General features: G+C 41.6%; 1 protein-coding gene across 1 annotated transcript in view; it reads left to right on the top strand.

The window, feature by feature from the left end:
• Window positions 1-1,802: 1,802 nt before the first annotated feature.
• Window positions 1,803-12,596, top strand: part of LOC111657623 (TGF-beta receptor type-2-like) — an 18,313-nt gene continuing 7,519 nt past the window's right edge. Inside the window, exons 1-5 of the mRNA XM_023409870.2 lie at window positions 1,803-2,067; window positions 4,724-4,865; window positions 5,739-5,929; window positions 9,099-9,874; window positions 10,771-10,912. Of these exons, the coding sequence (XP_023265638.1) occupies window positions 1,995-2,067; window positions 4,724-4,865; window positions 5,739-5,929; window positions 9,099-9,874; window positions 10,771-10,912 (1,324 nt within the window). The 5' untranslated portion in view covers window positions 1,803-1,994. The remainder of the gene's footprint in view (window positions 2,068-4,723; window positions 4,866-5,738; window positions 5,930-9,098; window positions 9,875-10,770; window positions 10,913-12,596) is intronic.

The raw sequence follows: 12,596 nt of genomic DNA, 5'->3' as shown, positions 1-12,596 counted from the left end.
CTTACAAGAAATGTGCATGCACTATATGCATATAATCTTTGTGTGGGAGAGACACTGCACTTTTGTTGCCACTTTCTTCTTATAGAGGCCCAGAGAAAAGTGCAAAGAGACTGACATCTCCGAGTGCCTTTGTAATGTGCTGCATGCGGTGATTGTTTGCCATCGGTGTTATCTCGAGGCATGCGTCCAGAGATTTGTCATCAGGTTTCTCTGTTTGCCTTTCCACTCGACCAAAGCAGTTTACAGGAACGCCAAGCACCTGCTATGGAGCATAATACCACTCAGGATGTTTGCCTGGTGCTTGTTTATCTGTGTTTGTGCAATGAGGTGGAAAAAAATTGTTCAAAGGTAGAGGAACACTGAAGAACTTGCGTAGAGGGGAAAGCTAAAAGTAACAGTGAAAGAGGCACATGAAGTAACGCTAAAAAAGATCCTGTTTAAATAAGCCTTTCTGGGCGCACTGGAGTGTTGTGTGTTTCCTGTTGAAGTGAAGCAGATAAAGAAACGTTATAAAAGAGTTTGTTTGGGTGTTGTGGTCAGTGAGCAGGATGTTGTGACCCTCTGGGAGGCCACATGTGCTGAGGTCAGCGGGGAATGGCCGTTTTGGGCTCAGAGCGCTGTCGGATCTCCACCTTGTGGCTTGGACCCCATCTTGCAGTGCTGAATGGCTGCCTGAAATACAGACTTGAACAAACACACGCTCGCACACACCCAAACTGTCCACATCCACCCACAGCCAAAAGTAAAATAAGGTCAGTGAAATGGACTAAATGAAAAGCCCTGGTCTACATGATAGGTAGACATTTCAAAGTCTGACACACAAATTTAGACAGCTGGGTTTGTTTTCTTAGCCTGTATTTGTTTACATTTTTGCAAATTGGCACCATTAAAAGTATGCCGAATGAGCTACTGACAAATCCTCGCTGAAATGTATCCATGGATTTACAGACACCTATCACTTGATTACTTAAATCCTGACCACAACTTAAAAACGTGATGATTCTCAGGCAAGTTCTGACGTTTTAAGGAACATCCTTTTTCTACACTACACTGCACCCTCCCTAAAACAGGCACACCAACAGCAATGCAAGAGCTGTTAATAAAGAAGAGTGAGTGGGGTGGAGTAAGAAGGAGTTGACGTCCTGTGTGGAGAGATATAAGCTCCAGGGTCACAGGGTCAGTACTGAAACCTGACATCATGGCTCGAGTATGCAGAGCAAAAACACATGTCTGCAAAGCCCCGGCAATAGACGCGTAATTTATGAGTGTTATAGTGGACTTAACCTCTGTGTGTCTTCAATAAAAACCAACACTATAGAGAGATATGGAGAGACTCTCCATTTCTTATGTCAACCTTGATTAACTGTGAAGGCTGGAACCTCTCCAGGAAAACATGTAGCAGGGGAATGTAATTTAGTGACTTGGAATGGACACTTAAATGAGTTGAGTGTGCTGCTAAGTGTGTAAAAAAATTATACTTTTTGTGATTAAAATTAAATATGAGCAGAACACTGCAGTTTTCTTTGAGAGCTGCCAGCTCTAAATTAGATCTGAAAGGTGTGACTACTTTGAAGTGAATCAGGGTGTTTGCATATACTTGCAGCCTATAGGTGAAGCTTCTGGTTAAGCTATTTTAGAGCATGTCATTTCAAGTCGTGCCTGCTGGGTTTCAGCCTCTTAATGACATGGTTCAGGACTCCGTGAGCCACATGAGTATGACTGAGAAGTAGAAGAAGAAGAAGGAAAAAAAAAAAAAAACTGTCCAACCCCTCAGAAGATTTCCTGTTTCATGAGTAGTGCACATACTGTGAGTCATATAGGGCAAGTCCTGCCTGGTGTGTTTACTTTGCTTCTTCTACCCGGAGCTGTGAACGCGTCCTTTAGGGGTGAAGCAACAGGCGGACCGAACTAAGTCCGCGACGTGTGGATATTAACCCGTTGTCAAGGCTTCGGTTAATTAATGAGAGAAAGGGGAGTGTATAGTCCGTTTCTAAATGGAGCTACTTCGGTTTTTCGCTTTTTGGTGTGGAACGATACTCTTTGGTAGTATCCTGCTCGAGGAGACGGGTGAGTTGAAGTTTGTACTTTGAGAAAAGTTGTCCAAGTGGCAGCTGCGGAGTCATTTAAAGAGACTGTGAAGCGTTGTCGAGCGTTAGGTTACAAAGAGACAGCCTCCTTCAAGAGAGCAAGATAAACTATACTTATTATTTTTTACACAGGCCTATCGTACCTTATTATATCGCCTTCAATAAAAAAAAAAAAACAGCCAAATTAATTTAATGTAAACGACATAACTGCAGACGTACTTTAAAAGCCTTATCTTGCGGATATCACCTGCTAGCCTTTAAAGCCCTCCTCACATTGGGTTATCTACATCTTTGATGTGCAGCGACATTGCTAACAGGTCTAGCAGCCCCTCTGAGGAAGACAGCGTTATACCTTCATCTGTCTCAGCGCCCAGTCCCAGCGGCACCAAGTGGCTTTGGCTGCACCTAATCCTCTTTCCCCCCTCTCTGCAATTATATGTAGCCCTGGGTGACAATTACTACCATTCATCCCTTCCATAGCCCGCCTCCTGGGTTAAAATGACGTGCTCTTTCACAGGAGTTGCTCTAATGATATAATTACTCCGGCTCAATCACCTTCCCACCGCTAGCATTCAGGCATGGACTATCCCCCTCAGTGCTGATTTACTTCAAAACACCTCAGCAGCCCGCCAGGCAGAGCTTTAACTTGCTCCGTCAGATAGTTTAGTCTGAAGCTCAAGTCTGATATTTTGATGTTTTTATTTGTGTGGGAGTCTCTCAGTTAAGACAAGGCCAGAAAAGCAATATCCGTGTGCAATATCCTGCTAACTTTCTTGTGAAGCAAATCTCTCTGGTACTGGCTGAGAGGCAGCAGAAATATAGGATGCCATCAAGTTATAGTGCTCTAGATTTTGCTGCTCTTCCACACTGCAGGTTGTACAGTATTTCTGGTTGCTGCAAGCTGCAGGTTTAACCTCACCCCACAGATTGAGTGAACTGACACAGAAGGCTTTTTGTGCCAGGTTAAGAGCACACATGCAGCACCTTTTTCCTCAAGTCAGCGTGAAGTCACAGGCAAAGAGATACTGAACAGACTTCTTCGCTGTCTGCTGACACCGGCAAGAAGAATTCTGCTTTCACTTACACTTCCCTGTCTAAAACATCTTGCTTTTTGGTCATGTGACTGAGGAAAGTCTTGATGTTGCCATCTTCAGACTGCCACCCACCACTTCTGATACATCATACATGTTCGTTTGCAGTGGGGGGGTTTTCAGCAGATATGAACAGGTTCACAGCCCTCTGCACATGGTGTTAGTGTACAGCCGAAGTGTGGTTAGGTAGTGTTACTGTAGCAGTACAGTCACGTGTTGCTTCACTTCCTCTGTTTAAGTAATTAGGCCGTCAGTCTGTACTTCATTTTGTATCAGTTGTCAACATTAACCTGAAAGATGTAAGATGCAGTGTCCAAGCAGGGTTCTCTAGTTAGGTAGCTAAGTACATGTTCTCTTGGGTATACACTTTTAAACTTTTCATGTACTAACAAAATCATCTGGGATTGTCTTTATGTCTTATACATATATTTTTTCCTGATGATGATTCAACCACCACTGCTAGGTTGATCCTGGGAGATTTGAAATATCCTTTTTTGGGATAGTTTCTAACTCGTAAAGCCACAAGATCCATTTTCCGCTTGCACTTTTATGTGTGGGAAACATTCCCTCCTAGGAAAAGGAAAATCGGAGAGGAGAGGAAAGGAGAGGAGAGATTAGATTGCTCACCTTCTTTGTTGCTCAGTCTCTCCTTTCTCTGCCAAACAGGCATGTTGCCTGGCTGATTTTTATCATTGCAAGGAATAACAGCAAAACTGCAGTCGGAGAATTTCTGTAGACATGCAATTACTCACCAACACACACACACACACACACGTACACACGTACACACACATACACATACATACACACACACACACACACACACACATACACACACACACACATACATTTTTTTCTCTGTGCAAACATTCATGTACACTGATACATAACACTGTCCTCCCTCTTTTTGATATTCATGAACAGAGCTGGCACAGCACCTTTCTAGATGGGGAGCGGACTCATCGGCTTGACAAATTAGAGACTTCTCAGCGAGGAGATGCATCCGTGTTTTCTTTGTTTGTTGTTCTTGCCTGTCTGGCAGTTGTCTCCAAAGATGATTATCAAACCCACAGGCACTCATCACACAATCCTGTCTGTCTCACTGATATGGGTCTGCCTGCTGGCAAAGTCAAGTCTGAACAAGACCAAAGGAGGTGGATGCCACTGCGCGCTGCTCTTATTGTTCAGACTTCACAGGGAACAAATCTGTCCACCCCTCCAGGAAGAAATAGTTTGGATTTTCTTGTGATTATGTCGAAAATCTGCTTCTGTTTATTGACAAATTCCAACAGACTCCCGCCCTATAATTAAATTTTAGGTTTCCTTGCCCTTAATGCTTAAAAATAAGGAAAAAAACTATTTTTTAGTTTTTAGTAAATAAGTAATTTGTTTGATATTTTAATGTCAAATGCTGCTTAACCAATCCATTAAGTATGCAAGGAAATAGGTTTGAGTCTTGTGTTTTTACAGATTAGACTGAACCTTCTTTTGTACACCCAGCCCACTCACTGTCTGTCCTCTCTCAACCCCCTTCTCTTTCTTTAGAGGCCAATATAATGAAGGTAAAGAGGCTGTGCAAGTTCTGTGATGTGCGGGCAACCAGCTGCACGGGTAAAGGGAGCTGTAAGGTGGATTGTGAAATCACGTCCATCTGCCCCCACGATGACGATGTGTGTGTCAGTATTTGGTAAGTGTCAACTCAACTAAACACAAATTGTGGTTTTGATCTTAAATGAATCATTAAGTTATAGTTAAAGTGGGAAGAGCATTTTTCAGTATATTCAGATCTTCACATCACACTACATGTACAGCCAGAGAAGTGAGGAAATGAGGCCACACTATGCTCTTTTATTAATCAGATCAGGCATCATTTCCTGCCTGAAGCCCTAAAATTTCTTCCTTGAAGTGACCTTTTCCTTTGAACACTTTGTCAGTCAGCATTATGGTGGAGACAGTTGGCTGGATTATGATAGCACATGAGCACCTAACCACCCATCAGCATCAGATCTGACTCCAAATGTGAGAAGCAGCAGGAAGCAGATTTGTGTCGGTATTAAAAGCTTTAGGCCACGCTGCGGTTCCTCATTATATTAGCAATGTAACGGGCATGTTAGGAGCTGAGGTTAGCAGAAAGCTAATGGCACATGGACAGCAGCACCTCTTTAAAATGTCTCTCATAACGGTGTGGCCAGTGCTGCTCAGCAGGGAAGCAAAATTTAAATATGTATGCTTGTGCAGGTTCAGGGTTTTTTCCTTGTTTCCTGTTTTAATAGTGTTTCAGAATCTTGCTGTTTGTAAATGTGACCTCTGTGTTGCAGTCATTAACATAATGCTGAGACTGTGGACTGCTGAAAGAGACAAATCTGGCATTTACAGTTACCACTTTATCACTGCGGCTGAAAAATTGCATTATTTGCACAACTGTAGACCCATCATTATTACATTGTTATGTGATAATACAGATCTCTGAACAGTCCAAAAGTCCCCAGTCTACAAACAAACACTACGAATCAGACCCAGTAAATGAAAGTGTTTTCAATGTGTGTTTTCGCTTTCTAAGGAGGAAGAAAGATGACAATATCACCTTTGATACAGTCTGCCACAACCCGGCTCAGAAGCTGCATGGCCTCGTCTTAGAGGATTACAACAACAGCAAGTGTGAGATGAAGGAGAGGAAGGGCATGGGCTCACAGTTCTTCATCTGTTCTTGCAATGTGGAAGAGTGCAATGAGCAGGTCTATTTCAACCCAAGTAAGTTTATTTTGTTACGTTTGTTTGTTTTTTGACCACTATCAGAGGGACAAGCTGTAAACACAACATTGACATACAAAGTGGCTTATTTACACATCCAGCTGATTCAGAGCAACATAAGCATTAAGTTGAAGTTGTGTTTCTTGTGACATGATGAATGTATGCCCAGTCTTCACTCTGTTTTTCCCTTTGAACTTTTGCAACTGTTTGGTGCTGGGCAGGTGTCACGCAGTAGGCTTATCGGAGCTTCTTTCTGCACACAGCTCCCTGTTGGATACAAGGCTGATGAGACTAGAGAAGCTGAAACAAAATGGCAAAATTGTAGGAGTTAAAACTAGAACAATTAGATAGAAGATGCCAAAACACTCCGTAGAGCTGCAGAGAGCTGCAATCGGGTGATAATTTCTGCGAGTTCATCACTAGGAGCCACGATTTCACTGTACACTCAATCATTTAAAGCATGATTTATATAAAAATATTGATTAGAGCAGCTTTAAGTTGTACAAACTTACACAAGTCCCTTGTTAATGCATCTGTATCAGTACTTTTCTTCCCACAGTGGACCAGTAGTGCAGGAACACTGTATTAACATGTAAGAAGCGGGCCTTTACAGGTTCTTACATCTGTACAACATAACATGGTAACGTCATAGTCACGGTCGACCTAATATTATTATGCCAGCTTGTCATGTAAGGCGTCATGCATGAACGCTAACATGTGTGCACTGTAATGTTCTTCAGAAACATGATTACAAACAGGTTTTCGGAGACATTGCCCTGTGGACTCCAGTTCCAACATTGGCCCTGGAATCAAATGTATTTTGACTACAGCATCCAGGCAATAATAACATCGAGGTACATTTCCGAGACCTGGCTCTGCACCGAGGGCCAAATTGAAAGCATCTGCACAGTGCAAAACACGTCATGGAAATCCATTCGCTCACTGTCGAGAATGTCTGTGCACTTTCTGTAACTTCTCAGTGACTAACATGAGACTGTGTTGTAATGAAGGAGCTCCAGCAGCAATAAAATCTACAGTACAAGGCAACAATATCAGTAATTCTGACCAGAGACTCTTTCTTACTGTTAGTGAGTAAAGCATTTTTCTGATTTGTGGTGGTGTTATGTTTCTCATGACTGAGTGACACAGAGCTCTGCAAAAAAAGCTATTACATAACTTAGAAGAAAAACTAAGTTGTTAATCACATCCAGCTAATATATGCTTAGAGATGCTATGGTGACAGTTAACTCTTTTCACGCCATTGTAGTGGTATCGATGTTCTCATCTAAATCTTGGCAAGAAAGCAAATATGTGTATTTCCCAAAATGTGAAACTGCTCCTTTTTTAAAGATTTTCTTCAGTTCACAAACAATACTTCAAAAAAACAAAACTCAAAAAACTTTACGTGTAAGGAAAAACTTAGATGAAGAGGATTTAACCAGCAGGGCACTAGATCCCTATCCTTCAAATTTAACGTTAAGGTGTAATTCACAGTCTTTGACACTCACTCAACATTTTCTCCGGAACATTCAATATTTGTAACTATGAGTGAGGCTCTGGCTAAAGCTGTCTGGGAGAGTCCGGGAGGCACAGTGACAGGTTTGTTGTGAGAAATAGCTTCTCACTCTATGAAAATCAAAACAAACTGACTGGGGCCATGTTGAGGATTTCAGACATGTGGTTTCCTGTTGAGAGAAAAAAAAAAGAGAGAACCAGAGGGTTTGACTGGGCCGTTAACCTGATGCCTTCTCCATTCGTCCTCCACCCTTGTTTTAACCCGACTCTGCTCCTCACATCTACGCCTGCCTCTTAAATCAGTTTCATTTGTTGTTTTTTTTTTTATTCACCTGTTTGGGTAATTTGAAAAATGTGAACACATTCGGCATTGAAGCTAATATCATCTCACATTTAGCAACCAAAATCTTCTGCTAGATTTAAGGTCTGTAAAAGCTGGTAATTTTAAAATGGAAAACACTTAAGAAAGCTGTGTGGCACTCAGAGCAACTAGAGAAGACAGCGTATAAATGATTAAATTTAGAACTCATCAAACTCTGGAGCAGTTGGTGTTTTCTCATTTAGTGTGTTGTGTCTGGTTATATACTTTTTATAAGTCTTCTTTTATGTCTGCTGCTTCAAAAACTGGACCATAAACACAGCACAAGTATAAACTTTCACTGTTTGCCAAAACCGGAGCAGCTACCAGACACACCACCGCCTAAATTATAAGAATCAGACATAAACTATAAAGAGACACAATATGTGGTTGACTGGATCAGGGTTTGGAGCAGTTTGCCTTTGTGGCCTGGATGCTAACTTTGGCTTTCTGATGCTTATAGACATTCCACATGGGAGGGTCAGGTTCCTCTGCAGTTCTGAGAATACCACTTTACTCTGGACTAGACGCAATCTGCTGAGACAGAATTTGAGCTTTATTTCTTAGTATTGTGGTTGACAAATTGTTCCAAAAAAGCACAAGTGCAAAAGCACTGTTTCGTTCACACAGAGAAGAGACTAAAATCCAAGAGATCAATAAAATCTCCCACTTTTTTAAACCTATGTTGAACTATAGAAATGTGGTTGACAAAATAAATCTCCATGTTGTAGCTGTTCTGGAAGTTTTTAATCATATCACATGATCAGCAGGTGGAGTGTGCCTAGATGAAATTGTGGATGTTTAAATGTCCATTTTTCTGAATCTGTGTCATAAATTTATATGGAATCTACAATTCCATAACAGCTGGGCAAACGAGTAAATTGACCTCGCCTTAAGTCAAGGATGGAAATTCAAATTAAACCTGTGTTAATTGTTGTGGCCACTTGGGGGCGGGACAATTGGCTGTAAACACAATACTGACATATTATCACCTTTTTAAAGTTGAAATTGAGAATTTGTTAGCAAACTGTAGCCTGTTTACACATCCAGCAGATACGGAACAACATTAGCTTTCATTTGGAGTCATGTTTTCTATCTAGCTGATGAATAAAAGTTATTGCTTTGTCATTATGGGGTATTCAGTGTAGACTGATATGGAGGGAAAAAAATGATTTAAACAATTTCACCACAGGCTGCAAAATAACTAAGTGTGAAAAAAGAGTCCAAATACTTTCTGAATGCACTGTGTATATATCATCCTCATCCTCAACATCTCTTTTGCTTTTGTTCACTTAGACATGGATTCCCAGGTGGTAGCAGTCATCTTAGTGAGCCTGGTGCCGCTGCTGGTTATGGCTGTTGTCGTCATCAGTTTCTTCTACTGCTATCGGGTCTACCGCCAGAGGCAAGCCAGCTCTAGACGCAAGAAGGGTCCTCCACTGGACTTCAGTGATGCTCACGCCATCATGATAGACGACGAAGGTTCAGACAGCAGCTCCACACTCGCCAACAATCTCAACCACAACACAGAGCTGCTGCCCATCGAACTGGATGTTCAGGTTGGAAAAGGACGCTTTGCAGAAGTTTACAAAGCTAAACTGAAGCAGGGCTCCTCAGTCAGCGAGGAGCAAGGCTTTGAGACAGTGGCCATTAAGATTTTCCCATACGAGGAGTATGCCTCTTGGAAAAATGAGAAGGAAATTTTCTCAGACGCAGACTTGAGACACGAGAATGTGCTTCACTTCCTGACGGCAGAGGAACGGAAGGTGCAGAGACAATACTGGCTTATCACAGCCTACCAGCCGAGAGGGAATCTTCAGGAGTACCTGACGCATCATATTATCAACTGGCACGACCTGTGGCTGCTGGGGAGTTCACTAGCCCGTGGAGTGGCTCACCTTCACAGTGACCACACCCCCTGTGGTCGCTACAAAGTGGCTATCGCACACAGGGACATTAAGAGCTCCAACATACTAGTGAAAAGCGACCTGTCCTGCTGCCTGTGTGACTTTGGCCTCGCACTCCGGCTGGACAACAATCTGTCTGTGGATGAGCTGGCCAACAGTGGGCAGGTAAAGCTTTCTAATCCTAAATTTGGGGGATTTATTTGCCTTCACTTGGCTTTTGATCCCTTAAGAGATAAGAAATAAATCCTCTCCTGTCATAATTTGCACTGGCATCCCAGACACAGGCCATTCCAAGCCCTGCCATATATTTCTTTGAAGATATTTATCAGAGCCTGAGAAGAGCTATCAATCAAACCTGTCATTTCTGATCCTCATCATTCAGGGATACCATCTCTAAATATTTGGCTTTATTTCTCTATACCTTATTCCCAGATGTTTCAATGCTGATAGAAATTGAGCTGTAATTCTTCTTAGGTTGTCATTTTATTATATTCACAAGGCAAACAGGCTTGATTGATTCTTAATGGACTCATTACGCTGATGTAATAGGCCAAAGTCATATTTGACCCCGTTATGAAAATGACTCATAAAAAAGGCCTCACCCTTTGCAGTGCAGCACACCTAATGCATCGTAATGCCCTCAGTGCATTCAGAGGAGGTGCCAGTGAACACATTTTCCAAGGCAGTAATAATGTTAAGACAAACAACCTGTTGTTAAGATCTGAGCCACTTTTTGTCTGTCCAGTTGTTTAACACATCAAACATGTTTTGATTCACATAAAACTGATATGACATCTTACTACAGCACAAAATTACCACCTGTCTTACCCCCCCTAGATTAATGTTGATAAGTAACTCTTACTGCTAAGATGTTCTGTTTAGCCAGACTGTTTCAACTAAACTACTCCCTTATTTGGTGGTTTACTAGCTCCCCTTATCTGTAGCACCCTGTTTAAGCCATATAATACAGCATTATGCATTCTCTTATCATTTATTATCATCAGTGGTATCAAGGACTTCAGTGACCTAGATCTTTGTCTCCCTTTCTGCTTTTTTCTCAGGTGGGTACAGCCCGATACATGGCCCCAGAGGTGCTGGAGTCCAGAATCAACCTAGAAAACATTGAGTCTTTCAAACAAGCCGATGTTTACTCCATGGCTCTCGTACTGTGGGAGATCATCTCCAGGTGTAGTGCAATTGGAGGTAAGTTGAAGTGCTGTTGATCAGAGGCACAATAAGTCATGTTTAAAACACACGGCTTGAGCAGGTTAGTGTGCTGCACTGCAGATCACAAATACAGAATAATTCAGGATTGCAAAGAGAACTGATGTGATGCCTCAGTGAGAGAAATTACTACTGTCACTGGTATTATTAATTCAATATTTGAATTTGAAGGTTAATATGACAGCTTTAGCTGGAAGCTGCTGACAGCTAACATTTTATGAAACATGATAAAATCTTTAGATGTTTATTCCTTATGCCAAATAATTTCATCCAAAAGAGTAGTTGGACCATGGGACATCAAAACCTCCAATGAAACCTAATCAAAATATTTTGCCTTTTTAGGTTGAGCAACTTTTAGTAAACTGATAAATTAGGCTTTGAATTAAATATTAATTGAAATAAAACATTGCTGAAGGACTATGTGAATAAATAAAATCTGCAAAGAAAAAACTAAATCTAAGTTGTACATTTTGCAGACCTCTCTTACTGTATTCAGGAGGAATACTTCAGAAGTAGACAACAGGAAAGACCTGTATCCAGGCCAAAGTCAGTTTATCAATACCACACAGGAAATATAAGAATATTTATTTATATTAACCCATCTACAAATTCAGAGTTGACTAGAGGGCTGACGTCAGTGTCAGTCCCTCAGAAATACTACAATAGATATTTACGTTCATTGAAGTTTTGAGGTCTTCCCGGAATACTGACTCCTTAAAGGGGTAGTTTAACATTTTGGGAATTAGGTTTATTTACTTTATCTCAAAGAGTTTAGATGAGAAGGTTGTACCAATCTGTGTGTTAAATATGAAGCTTGTTTGGTTTTAGGGGGAATCGTGTTTCCCAAAACACTGAACTGTTTCTTTAATGAGTATTCCACCTTGTATCCGTCAGTATTCTCTTTGTGTATCATGATCAGTTGTGGGCACCTGCTCTAAGCATGAGACTGTTTGTATACTGATGATATGCTGCCCCCACTGTACACACAGTAATCATCACTTGTGACCTTTAGTTAATAATAAAGAACCACGTTTTCCTCGGTAATTCAGAGATTAGCCTGGGTCGTTGGGTGTAAAGGAAATCAATAGCAGCACTGATTGATGAAATTCCCTTTGGAGCCTGTGTAAAGATCCTCAGAAATACTGTAAAAAGAAAAATTGCCTCCACAGCTCGCTTGACCTCTAAGGAATACAAGCACACTGACGAGTTTACCAATTAGGAACCCAGTGACCAACTCCACCTCGAGTCACTCTGTAGATGTGTGACGCCGTGTGACAGGACGTATGCGTGTGTCCTCCACGTCCCATTAATCACTGTGGGAACAAAATGTGAATGTGACAAACACACAATCCATCTTGTAGAAGTCTCAAGGATCAGCTTTCACTTTACTAATGTACCGTTACTTGTGTTTGTCATTCTGTAGCAAAAACAAGGCCAGGATATGTGCAAATAATAGAAATGGGTGATTATCTGAAGGCAAACCACAGGGCAGTATTTCACATCGACAGTCAGTCATTTGTTTTCACTTCCCTTTGGTGTCTCTATGGTCCAGTTTGTTTCTGTGACTGCTCCTGTCTCCATTGTGTCAGAGAAGTGATTGAAAGCCGGGTTTGGGCATGAACGCTTCTACTTTGGCATTTTCCTGTTTGCCCCCACGACCCCC

Source organism: Seriola lalandi, unplaced genomic scaffold (genome assembly GCF_002814215.2).
Source record: "Seriola lalandi dorsalis isolate HSWRI2012SDOR001 ecotype SW California unplaced genomic scaffold, Sedor1 jcf7180002054408, whole genome shotgun sequence".
NCBI lineage: Eukaryota > Metazoa > Chordata > Actinopteri > Carangiformes > Carangidae > Seriola > Seriola lalandi.
The sequence above is the reverse complement of the archived record's forward strand: the minus strand, read 5'-3'. Positions and strand labels throughout refer to the sequence as shown.